We start from the raw sequence: 12,109 nt of genomic DNA, 5'->3' as shown, positions 1-12,109 counted from the left end.
TCCATTTCTTTTTCAGAGGGGTTGCTGAGGCAGGTGTGCCAATTCCAAAAAACTTGCTACTTGAAACAAAGTAAATTCCTATGTCGCCAGAGGCCTGTTTCAACCCCACCCACCCCCAACAACCATGTCTTAAAACTAAGTTGGCATGAGACGGGAAAGATGTGAGCACAACACAGGAGAGGAGCTCAGCACCTAAATGCTCTGGTTCATGGGAAAGGCAGGGTAGATGGAGTTTGTGGGGTGACGGCTCATGCAGGATCTGAGCCCCACCCACAGGCTTTAGGACACTGATGCCCAGGGCACAGAGAGGCTAAATGACTTGACCAAGGGCACAGCGCCTCAGACGGAACAGGGACTCGAACCCCAGTCCCTCCCCTGACTTAGGGTCACGGCGAGGCCGCCTAACAGTCACCTACCCTCTTGCTCAGCCAGCCCCCAAAGCTGTACTTCCCCACCGGGCGCTGCCCTCCGCCTGACTCACTCAGCCCGCCAACTAACCTAGTGCAGCCTCCCTGCAGAGCCGCCGCCTCCGGGAAGTGGCAGAGCCCCGAGCCGACCCTCTCCGCCCCAGGCTGTCCCTGAGGAGCGCACGTGAGTAGCGGTTCTGTGCCTTTCAGTCAGGCGCTGAGTCGGACAGGCCGGGCATCTGGGGTCCTGCCTGGACGGGGGGCGCAGCAGTAACTTTTGCCGTACAACATGGCGGCGCTGTGCCGGGGGCGGAAGCGCTTCCAATGGGAGCCTGTGCTTTGCCGTACGGCTCGGGTCCTGTCAGGTACGGCGGCCCCCATCCCCTTGCCGGTTACCCTCTGCCAGAGCGGCGGCAAGGGATGGCTTCCCCCTTCTGTCTCCTGGCGAGCTGCTGCAGGGGGGACGGGAGGGGGTCTCCCTGTCGGGGGAGCTGCTGCGGGGACGAGGGGTGGTTTCCCCACCCGGCCTCAGACAGGGGGGCAGCAGCAGTGGCCGCTGGGGGAGGTGATTGAGACCCTCCTGGGGGAGGGGGAGTGAGCTCCTGGTTCTTGGTGGGGTCCCTTACCTAGGAAGCTGCTGGGGGCGGGGGAGGGGCAGGTAGGTGGCCATCTCCCCTTGCCCTGGAAATGTTGGGTTCGGGGGTGGGGAGGACTCTGCCCCCCACCTCCAGCTCTGAGATACCCCGACCTGCGGTGACACCTTATCTGAAGGCACCTAACAACTTTTTAAACACAACCTTTATATTATAGGTTTCAGAGTAGCAGCCGTGTTAGTCTGTATCCACAGAAAGAACAGGAGTACTTGTGGTACCTTAGAGACTAACACTTTTATTTGAGCATAAGCTTTCGTGGGCTACACGAAAGCTTATGTTCAAATAAATGTGTTAGTCTCTAAGGTGCCATTATATTATAGAGGGAGATCAGTGGTTCTGGGCTCAACCTCTCTCTATTCTGAAATGTACACATCTACCAAGAAAACTCCCTAAGTTGAAACTGGTGATACAGCTTGGGAATGTGGTTTTCTCATATCCTGCAAGTTGTTGAGTACTATCGCTTCTTATTTATTTAACTACAAATCGATGGCCCTCGGTAGCTTGAAAAATCAGGCTGTTAGCAAACCAAGTGGTCTGGCTGTTTTTGATAGAAATCACTTGGTTTTTACCTTTGTATAAAAGTGAGTTTGTTAAAATACTCTTGGTTGTTGCAACCCACTAGTTTGTAATTTAGATTGCCGCTTCTGCTTGCTTGAGAACAAAAATTAAATAGTTGGGGTAGAAAAAATGTCTACTTCTGCAACAACTTTTTTTCAACCAAAGTTTCATTAGACTCTTTAACATGTTGCTTTGGAGATTGCATGCATGGAAACTTCAGCCATAGGACCTGTTATACTCGTCAATAAAATATGCATTAGAGTTCCAATTATAATGATCTAGTAAGTAGAGGCATTATGACTTATTGTGTCAACCCACTTTTTGGTGGACATTGTCAGTACAGTATCTAATTTACTTTTCCCTCTTTTGTTTACTTTTTGTTTTTTATTTAATTTCTGAAAACAAACTGGTTAATTTTATCTGCTGGTTTTCATGCACTAGCACATTGTTGTTTTGGAGGGTAGAATGTTTTAGTGGGTACAATAGAGTGTTATGGGACACTGATAGGACAATATTTTAATAAAAAAAACCCAAACCTGACACCTCGTAATGTACCTCTGCCATCTTTCTAATTTCTTCTTCTGTTTTTTATGTTTTTTTCATAGGGAAAAATGAGTATGATCTTCTGGTGATTGGTGGAGGTTCTGGAGGCCTTGCTTGTGCAAAAGAAGGTTTGGAGCTGTAAAGAAATAATAATAAAAAGTGAAATTTTTTGTTTAAATAATGACTATATTAGTTATCTCATTGCTGTCTCTGCTAGTCTCCTTAAAGCATTCAGTCCCTACAAAGAATGTTTTTTTAAATCATTAATTCACTTATATTTAAGGAGTCATTCATAGACAGGAACAGGACAGTCTTGTATGTTTTTTTCCCCCCTTATCTTTTAAACTCTGGCTTCATTGCCATCTGGATTTTTAACACACTACAGCAGTGAAATAAGGGCTTCAGTTACACTGAATGCTTCAGTAGATGGTATCCTTTTTTCCTTTACTCTTTATTATACCTTCTGCATGTTTACACACAGTAAGAACAGTTGCTGAAATTAGAAACACAAAACAGCTGTTGGAATTGTCAGGGAAATTGCTCTCTTTACTAACTGTATTTAACATGTTTAATAACCTTATTTTTTTCTCCAAAACTTCAGCACTATAATGAGGTTTTTTCCTTCATGTGTTTTCCCCTTTGCTAAATATACTCGCTCTCCTTGTTTTTGTTTTGAAGCTGCTCAGTTTGGAAAGAAGGTGGCTGTTCTTGATTATGTGGAGCCTTCACATAAAGGTATGAAAGTAAGCCATGATCACTTTTTATATCAAAAGTTTTAAATAGGTCTGTTTCTAAACACATTAGTGCCAGTGTGGTGTCGGTGGTTGGCATTGTAGAAGTACACTGTGAGTCAATCGTTGCCCTCAAGAAGTCAATAGCATAACTCCCCTTGACTTCAGTGGGAGCGGAATTTGGATAAAGTTTAAAATCATTGTCTCGGTTAAAAGATGACTGTTAGCAAATGTAACTTACAATTCAGCTTGTGTTCATTATCTTACCTATAAATCAAGTGGCTCTTGAATTTTTTCTATGGTTTATTATGTAAATTAGGAGGTAGGAATGCAGACATTTGAATGTATATAGTTGGTGTTGCTGTACTTTGTCTTACCTTAGATCTTTTGTGCATTGAACAGTGTATTTTCAGTACTAATTTTAAACTTAAAAATAAAAAGTTACTTCCATAAATACTGTAAGCAGAGTGAGAAATTCATCTGCAGCAGATTGTGTAAGTGGCGTCTGTGATTTCCGAACTAACTGCATTAGTTTAAAATTATCTGTTTGGATTTTTTGTACGTTCTCTTTAGGAACCAAATGGGGACTTGGTGGCACTTGTGTGAACGTTGGCTGCATTCCTAAAAAGCTTATGCATCAAGCAGCTCTTTTAGGGAGTGCTCTTAAAGATGCCCAACATTATGGCTGGAATATATCCCACCCTGTTCACCATGACTGGTAAAGAATATTGTACCTATGCATTTTGTGTTTCCTGTAGATGTGTAATAAAAGTACCAAAATTTTCCCCACTGCTCCTCACTCTGAGACAGCAACAGAATTGAATTTCACTTGGACTATTCTTTGGCCACTCTTTGGAAAAAAATCAGGCTAGCTAGTTTTACAAGGAAGATATTGTGTGTGTGTTTTGATTTAACACTTTGTTCTAATGTCATTTATATTACAAAAATATTCTTAACTTCCATCAATTACCTGTGCGTCAGTCTTTGAGTTGCATTTTCACAATCTGTAATATGATGATTTAACACTTGGTGTCCTGTTTCTTGATAGGTCTGTGATGGCTGAAGCCGTTCAAAATTATGTCAAATCCTTGAACTGGGGACACAGAGTGCAGCTACAGGACAAGTAAATGAAACTCTACATTTTATCTTCCCTCATATAATCAAGCAGCTTTTCTCCTCTTTGTTGAACTGCTGTTTCAGCTTTGGCATTTCCTGCATTTTTGCAAGTGCTGAAACTCTCCAGCAAAGACTATTGATCTGTTTGTTAATGTCAGCTAAATGAGTGAAAAATTTTGCCACTTTTTCCTTCTTATGTGTGGGGCATTACCAAATTCACGGTCCATTTTGGTCAATTTCACAGTCATAGGATTTTTAAAATTGTAAATTTCATTATTTCAGCTATTTAAATCTTAAATTTCGTGTAATTGTAGGGGTCCTGACCCAAAAAGGAATTGTAGAGGGGTAGGGGGTGTCACAAGGTTATTGCAGAGGGTTGCGGTACTGCTCCCCTTACTTCTGCACTGCTGCTGGTGGTGGCGCTGCCTTCAGAGCTGGGCAGCTGGAGAGCGGCGGCTGCTGGCTGGGAGCCCAGCTCTGAAGGCAGAGCCACCACCAGCAGCAACGCAGAAGTAAGGATGGCATGGTATGGTACTGCCACCCTTACTTCTGCGCTTCGACTGGGAAGGTGCCGCCTTCAGACCTGGGTGCCTGGCCATCAGCCGCTGCTTTCCAGCCACCCAGCTCTGAAGGCAGCGCAGAAGTAAGGGTGGCAATACTGCTGCCCCCCTAAAATAACCTTGCAACCCCCCTGCGACTCCCTTTTGTGTCAGGACCCCCAATTTGAGAAACGCTGGTCTCCCCCCATGAAATCTGTATAGTATAGGTTTAAAGCACACAAAAGACCAGATTTCACGGTTGGAGACCAGATTTCATGGTCCGTGATGCGTTTTTCATGGCCGTGAATTTGGTAGGGCCCTACTTATGTGCAAAGTGATTAGGAGTGACTGTTAGACAAAAGCTGTCCTGTGAAGTTTTGTCATCCCAGAGATTTAGTTTTGGAGTGCCACAGAGCTTAAGTTAGGGATGCGAATAGAAATCTTTCTGCTGGGATGACTCAAAGTAATATTGATAAGCTTTGGAAGGAACTGTGCCCAGCCTCTTCTGGAAGGGGCACTGCAGTAACTTTAAGGATGAGTGTGGGTGAATGGGATGGTTCTTCAGGACCAGAAAAACTTCTCTCTGGTGTGCAGGAGGATTTACATTAATATAACATAGACTAGATCTGAGGTTCCTGTGAGAGAATTTTCACACAACACCAGTGAGCCTGTAAATAACATTGCTGAACTAGAGAAATGAATGCATAGTTAACATTTAATGAACAGACAAAAACACTATCCCCAACTTTTCAGCCCTCAGGCCTTCTCAAGGTTGTCTAGATCATTTGGCAATGTTTCCTTTGTGGTGAAGATGAAGTTAATGGGTAACTTAGGAGGTGCATAGCTAACTTCAGAGGGAGTCACAAAGCTAATGTTCCTAAGTATGCACTATAGAGAAATAGTAATACTGTGCCCTTATTTGGTAACTGTCATCTAGGAGGTCAGTGGGTTTTTTTTAAGCATTGAATCTTGCAGCATCTTTTACAATAGGTGTTATTCCCGTCGTATAGATAACTTTTGTGCCATAGTTTACTTAAGTGACCTGCCTAAGGTCACATGATAAGTCAGTGGTGAAGCCACAAATAGATCTATGAAATGCTGATGCTCCCCTTGGATTTACTTTCCTGTTTTGCTGCTATTGACTGCCTCTTTGTCACTTTAGGTCTGATGCTCTTGAAAGAGTGGGCTAGCTGATTGTTTGGATTTTTGTTCACTAAGTAGGTGTAATTTTTTTAAACAGAAAAGTGAAGTATTTCAACCTCACAGGCAGTTTGATGGATGCACACACAGTCCGTGGTTTGACAAATGCAGGTAAAGAGGTGAGCTACGTGGCTGGTTGTTATAGCAGCATCTGGTTGAACTTCAGAAACTCTAGCCCCAAGTCTGTTGTTAGCTGTCAAATATACTGGGGTCTAGGTTTTATTTTGCAAATTTAGTTTTCAATTATCAAACCAGAACCTCCTGCACATGGAAATTAATAGGGCTTTGCAATTGTAAAGTTCTCTCCATCCAAGGATCTCAAAGTGCTTAAATAAACATTAATACATTGATAATTGAACATAATAAACCCCACTCCCAACATTGAGTTAGCTTGTATTATTATTTCCACTTTACAGATGAGAAAACTGAGGCACAAGAAGGTTAATTGTCTTGGCCAAAGTCCTATAGTATTGGCAGAGCCAAGATCAATGGCAGAGGTTTGAATAGAACCCAGATCTCCTCACTCTGTCATGCTGTAACTACTAGACAAAACTTTCTCCTTATGTTGTCTCCTGGGTCATCTAAGAGATGCTTTTCCTCCATTTGCAAAATTGGGAAAACATTGCATTCATTTTTTTTTTTAATGCAAATATATTGCCATTTAACTTCAAGCACCTGAGTGGAGTCATGGTTGGTAATCACTTCTGCCCCGTTAGCAAAAGATCTTGAATAAAATTATGTAAATGTGCCAACATTTTCAGAAGTGACTATTTGAGGTACTTTAAAGAGGCCTGACTTTCAAAGAGCAGATGCTCAGCGCTTTCTGAAAATCACTCATTATAAGGTGTCTTGATTTTAGTACCCAAACTCATTTGTCACTTTTAGACGAATGCAACCTTTGTTAACATAGTGTTGGTTGGTGCACGAGTTTACACAAATAGCATGTGCTTAATACCAATTTTTCTCAGTTCTTATTACCCATATGTATGTGATTAAAAGCTGATGACAGACAATAAGGTTGTCTCAGAATAAAGCCGGCGATTCTTGCAGAGGTTGTTGATCATGATGATCCTAACTTTGTGTATTTATTTGCAGACTGTCATTACTGCAGAAAACATAGTCATTGCCACTGGAGGGAGGCCAAAATATCCTGCACATGTAAGTCACGTCTCCCATGTGACATCTCCAATAGCTTTACTTTTTCTGCTGTAGCTCACACTAAATGTTTGGAGGACTTACCAAAGGACATAAATGCACAGACAAAGATACACATGATTAACTTCTGTGAGTGTGTGAGCTGGAACTGTTGCCTTTAACATAATACGTGAGCTTTCCAGCAAAAATTAAAATATGACCCCTTTTTTAATCAGACCATAACCTGTTACCCTATTTCACCATCCTGAATGTCCTTGAGTCTAAAAGCCTCCTGCTATGAGTATAGCTTTGCACAGTTTAAACCCTTAACCTTCTAAGACAGCAGAACAGGTAAAAGTACCATGTGGCTTGTGTGATCTTCCAAGGGGCTACACAAGAGATTCCATGCCATGTAGTCCGGTTTTATGAGATGTCTCAGGGCCATGCATCTGAAGTCGGAGAGCAATAGGCAGGTCCAGCTTTCTTTTAAAAAGTGTTCTTAGTGCTGGTGAAAGGTGCCAGACTAACAGTTCTTAAAACTGAAGTTGTCATCTTGTACAACAGACAGTTAGGTATGGGCACTCGCCGTGCATCCTTTCCCACACTGTCCTGACAGTGTATATTTACCTTGATTGGGAGGGACCACCTCTGGGGATCAGGGTGATTTACTTTCTTTGGACTCTCCTGAAAATGCCAATTAGTTTTAATTGTGATGGTGACTTTGAGAGGTAAATACCTGTCCGCTGGAAACTGAATTGAGACGTCTGAACTCATTTCAGATAAGCCATTGGTCTTTTTTCAAATTAAGTTGCTATCAACCAGGGACAGGTTCTAACCAATGACCTGGTGGTAAAGGGTCCATAGCATGTTAGTTATCTTGAGGCCCATCTGTGTTGTTTACCAAAGGCTGATCTCACTGAACCTTAAGCCTCTCAGAACTAGCTGGCAATACCTATATCACACATAGTGTAAATTCCTTTGACACAGCATAAAAACCAAAAATAGGCTTTCTGCAAGTTTTTCTGCAGGTGTAATTCCCTCATCCCTTATTGTGTAATGCCTATGTGAAATAAGGGTGAAAGCATAACATAGTCAAGTCTAAAAAGGGTTATAGCTCTTGCAAGGAGAAACGAAAAATGAGTTTCTCCATAAGAGTTGTGGAGGTGGTATTGAACATCCTTTTGTGTAGACATTGCTGTTGTTATGATCTATGTTCGTTCAGTAAGCCATGTCAGAGGTGTCTGCCCATTTCCTTCTCTTGTCATGGATGGGTACTGGGACTTTGGTGCTCTGATATGATGAACATCATTGGCAAAGTTTTAGTGGCAGCTGCTTCAGTGGCACAGATGGATGATCTCCTCCTGTCAATGGATAGAGAACAGTCATCCATTTTCATCCTGGTGTACCTCTCTCATGGTCAACAGTGTTGAATGCTGCAGAATCTGCTATCTTGCCTGAGAGAGGTGGCAGGCTCCTAGGATAATACGTGCTAAAATAGTTATTTCTGAAAGGATGCTCCCAATGAGTAGTGATGGGAAACTGCACCTCTACCACTAGAATCAATTCTCTGTCTGTTCCTTTTCAACACCTACTTATAACCTCTAGGTGAAGTGTTCAGGTGACATGGATTCATGTTCCAGCAATATGCAGATAATCTACAGATCTATTTATCCATCACCACAAACAAGCATATCACACGATGGCCCAGTGCTTGAATGAGCTCAGCTCTTGGATGAAGAACAGTTGGCTGAAGCAAGACAGAGGTGATGCTTGTGGACAGAGAAAAGTATTTTGAAGAGCTTGCAGACCAGGTGCAGTCTCTGTTGGTTGAAGATGCACACCCCCTAATTGGGCAGTTCAGTTTGTAGTCTAGGAATACTCTTGGATTCCTTGCTGATGCTGAGCTATCACATAGCAGCATCTACAAGTAATGCTTTCTACCATTTCCACTTGGCTAGGAAACTCCCATCCCATCCTGGCAGACAAAGACCTGGCCTGAGTTATTCATGCCTTCTTCACCTCTCAGCTGGATAACCGCAAGGTGATATACCGGAGTATGAAAAGCTTCAGCACTTCAGAAACTCCAACTAGTGCAGTACACTCCAGGGTGTGTCCTACCGTGAACATATCAGATCTGTCCTTCACTCTCTACGCTAGCCTTCCATAGAATTTGGAATTAAGTTCAAAGTCTCAGTCCTTATCTTCAAAGTATTCCATGGCTTGGGCCCAGGATATGTAAAAGATCATCTAAAGCTTCAGGACGAAGACTGTGATCAGCAACTATGCTCCTCTGGCACAATGGAACTCTCCACAAAAACAGTAAAGCTTGTCTGTGTGGGAGACAGAACCCTCTCCAGGGGTGGTCCAAGACTGTGATATGAACTCCCCCAGGAATTAGGGCCATCACAGACCTCACCACCTTCTGCTCCAAGTGCAGGGCACATTTCTTCAACCTTGTCTTCTCTAACATAAACACGGAGCAATCGATATATTTATATTTAAAAACAAAAAAAGCACCACATTACCAAAACCATCAACTCCATTGCGCATGCTTCTTCCTCTGGGGAGAGGATGAGAGAACAAACAGGTGACAAGCGTATAGTCATGTGGCTTAATGCACTACAGGAAGGCACTCATACTGTGTTGTTGAGCATGGTATAAAAACCTACATAGTCTAGAATAGAAAAATTCAGAGTCCCAGCTTTACAGTCCTGATTTGGATAGAACTTCAGCTTCTGGATCACACCTAAAAACTTTCTAGTTGCCTTAAATAAATTATTCTTAATATTACTCGTTGAAGCATTCAGGGTTTTTCCTGCACGTGTGTTAAAGTAAAGGGGGGGGGAGAGGCACACCACAGCTCCCACTCCTTTGACAAAAGAAGAAGAAAACTGCCCCTCTTGTGCTTGGTTTGGGTAAGCAGCACTCACTCGATTTCTCGGCTGCTGTGATGAGAGTTCCCCCTTCTATTTCAATCTATGTTAACCACTGTTCCAATAGTAAATGTAGAAAAGTACAAGAGCCGACTGCAGCTACCTTATCTATAGATAACATTGGCACTTCTGTGGGTGACCAATACTATAGATCAGAGCCTAAACATTCTAAAAAGTCACCGCACGCAATGGAGAACATAGGGTTGATTCCACACAGAAGCAATGGGAATTTCAGGGGTGTTCAATATATGATGGGTCTCTTGGGTTCTTTTCAAACCACTGGGCATGTACAAATGCAGTAAAATTCTAAAATGTGTATTAGCACCTCTACGTAGTTCTTTAGCTTTGTGGTTTTTATTTTGCAGAAAATCAGAAATTGAGCTAATGGAAACAGTATAGTGTCTTGTACTGCTCAAGTTCAATTTTTCATTTATTTCTTTGTGTTCTATCAGCTCCAAAATGATCTATACATTTTATTCATAGATTGCAGGTGCATTGGAATATGGAATTACAAGTGATGATATATTCTGGTTGAAAGAATCTCCTGGAAAAACGTAAGACTTTAATATACGCTGTTACTTGAATTCTTACCTTGCTACAGTAAGGCACAATAATGGTCTAAATACTGCTTTTGCATTCTAGCTTTCACTCTCATTCTGTTTCACCTCTGAATTTTTTTTCCTGAATACTGCTATACCTAATTTTGTAAAGCTATTTTGTGGCTTTATTTCTGTGCCTACCACAGGAATGTTTTGCACAAGAAACACCTTTGAAAAGCAAATTGAATTTTCAGCATCATAGATCTGGGATCGGCAACCTTTCAGAAGTGGTGTGCTGAGTCTTCATTTATTCACTCTAATTTAAGGTTTCGCGTGCCAGTCATACATTTTAACATTTTTAGAAGGTCTCTTTCTATAAGTCTATAATATATAACTAAACTATTGTTGTATGTAAGGTAAATAGGGTTTTAAAATGTTTAAGAAGCTTCATTTAAAATTAAATTAAAATGCAGAGCCCCCGGACTTGTGGCCAGGGACCCGGGCAGTTTGAGTGCCACTGAAAATCAGCTCGCGTACCGCCTTCGGCACCTGTGCCATAGGTTGCCTACCCCTGTCCTAGATGAAGATAGCTTTTTTTTTTTTTTTTTTTTTTTTAATTATAGCAGTTACAAAGAGAAGCCACAAGAGGGCAGCAACTGCTTAGAATTTAATGCTGTATTGTTATTCTTTGCTGTGACTTTTGTGTATGTTTGAAATAAGTTTTAGATTGGTAAAACACAGTCCAGCTTATTTTTGCTAGTGTTTACTCTTAACTGGTACTACTACTTTGACAGCAAATCAAAGAACATAGAACGTGATGTTGTTATGTTTATCATTCTATTAATCTACTCTTTTTGGCTACTACAAACTAGAAATACTAGTTTGATGTATGTAACTTAATACAAAATTAAGTTAGACAAAACTCATCTATACACTGCAAACTAATTAGTGAAAATAGTAAAAATGTGTTCATAAAGAAAACCCCAACATTTCAATGCACAACAATGTGGCAGTTACAGTAAATGCTTTATGGTAAAGTTCTGTGTGTAGGTGAAATAACTAGTAGCAGAAGTTTCTACTCTACTACATTGTAAGTTCTTTTGGATAGGCACTGTCTTTCTATTCTCGGTTTGTATAGCATCTGGCACAGTGGGGTCTTGACTTGTGCCTAGGACTCCACAATACAAATAATGATGGGAAGTACGTGATTGCCAGTGCTGTAGCCAAATAAAGATGTTTATATTTTTAACTTTCTCTAGTGAGCTGATTTCAGGAACTAAATATATCTCTGTCACCTGAGGAAGCTGAAATTGCTATTTTGAAACAAAATGTAGGTGCCATTTACAGTTCTGGCTACTTTGAATACAGAAATGCAGTGTGTCTTCAGTTAAACATCAACAGATAAACAGAACCCTTCAGTACAGTTTAAAAGGAAATTAAATCTGCAGTTGTTTGCAGTATATCAGTCACCTCTTGAATTGGGAGAGCATGATTTATGTGAGGAAATTGTTTTTTTAAAAAAAACTAAACACAAGATTTATCCCTGTAAGATGTTTCTATGAAAATGTGGCTTTTGTCCAGTCGCTGTTAATGCAAGTTGTAACAGTGTAATGTGGGAGTCTAGTGTTTATATGTTGCATTCCTAAGCTTTAGTCAAAATAAGCCCTGAGGGGCTACAGTAGCATTTCTGTACTTTATCAGCCTGTGGTGAAACTGATGAAGGAGGGAGCTGTTCACATTCAGAAGGGTTTTTTCT

At 41.5% G+C, this 12,109-nt stretch overlaps 2 protein-coding genes across 5 annotated transcripts in view; one reads left to right on the top strand and one right to left on the bottom strand.

Moving 5' to 3' along the window:
• COMT (catechol-O-methyltransferase) overlaps window positions 1-592 on the bottom strand; it is a 31,531-nt gene extending 30,939 nt beyond the window's left edge. Inside the window, exon 1 of the mRNA XM_054006887.1 lies at window positions 499-592. The gene's annotated coding sequence lies outside the window, so the exon portion shown is untranslated. The remainder of the gene's footprint in view (window positions 1-498) is intronic.
• Window positions 1-12,109, top strand: part of TXNRD2 (thioredoxin reductase 2) — a 69,488-nt gene that overhangs the window by 16,239 nt on the left and 41,140 nt on the right. For 2 of the 4 annotated variants that reach the window (XM_054006882.1, XM_054006885.1), the window contains exons 1-8: window positions 673-772; window positions 2,224-2,289; window positions 2,840-2,896; window positions 3,466-3,610; window positions 3,941-4,015; window positions 5,788-5,866; window positions 6,843-6,905; window positions 10,298-10,368. In XM_054006882.1, coding sequence (XP_053862857.1) covers window positions 697-772; window positions 2,224-2,289; window positions 2,840-2,896; window positions 3,466-3,610; window positions 3,941-4,015; window positions 5,788-5,866; window positions 6,843-6,905; window positions 10,298-10,368 — 632 coding nt within the window. In that variant the 5' untranslated portion in view covers window positions 673-696. Of the gene's footprint in view, window positions 1-527; window positions 592-672; window positions 773-2,223; window positions 2,290-2,839; window positions 2,897-3,465; window positions 3,611-3,940; window positions 4,016-5,787; window positions 5,867-6,842; window positions 6,906-10,297; window positions 10,369-12,109 lie in introns of those variants that run through there. The other 2 variants (XM_054006883.1, XM_054006884.1) reach the window with 2 other exon arrangements.

This window comes from Malaclemys terrapin, chromosome 16, assembly GCF_027887155.1.
Source record: "Malaclemys terrapin pileata isolate rMalTer1 chromosome 16, rMalTer1.hap1, whole genome shotgun sequence".
NCBI classification, from domain to species: domain Eukaryota; kingdom Metazoa; phylum Chordata; order Testudines; family Emydidae; genus Malaclemys; species Malaclemys terrapin.
This window is presented reverse-complemented; position numbering and strand designations above follow the sequence as displayed.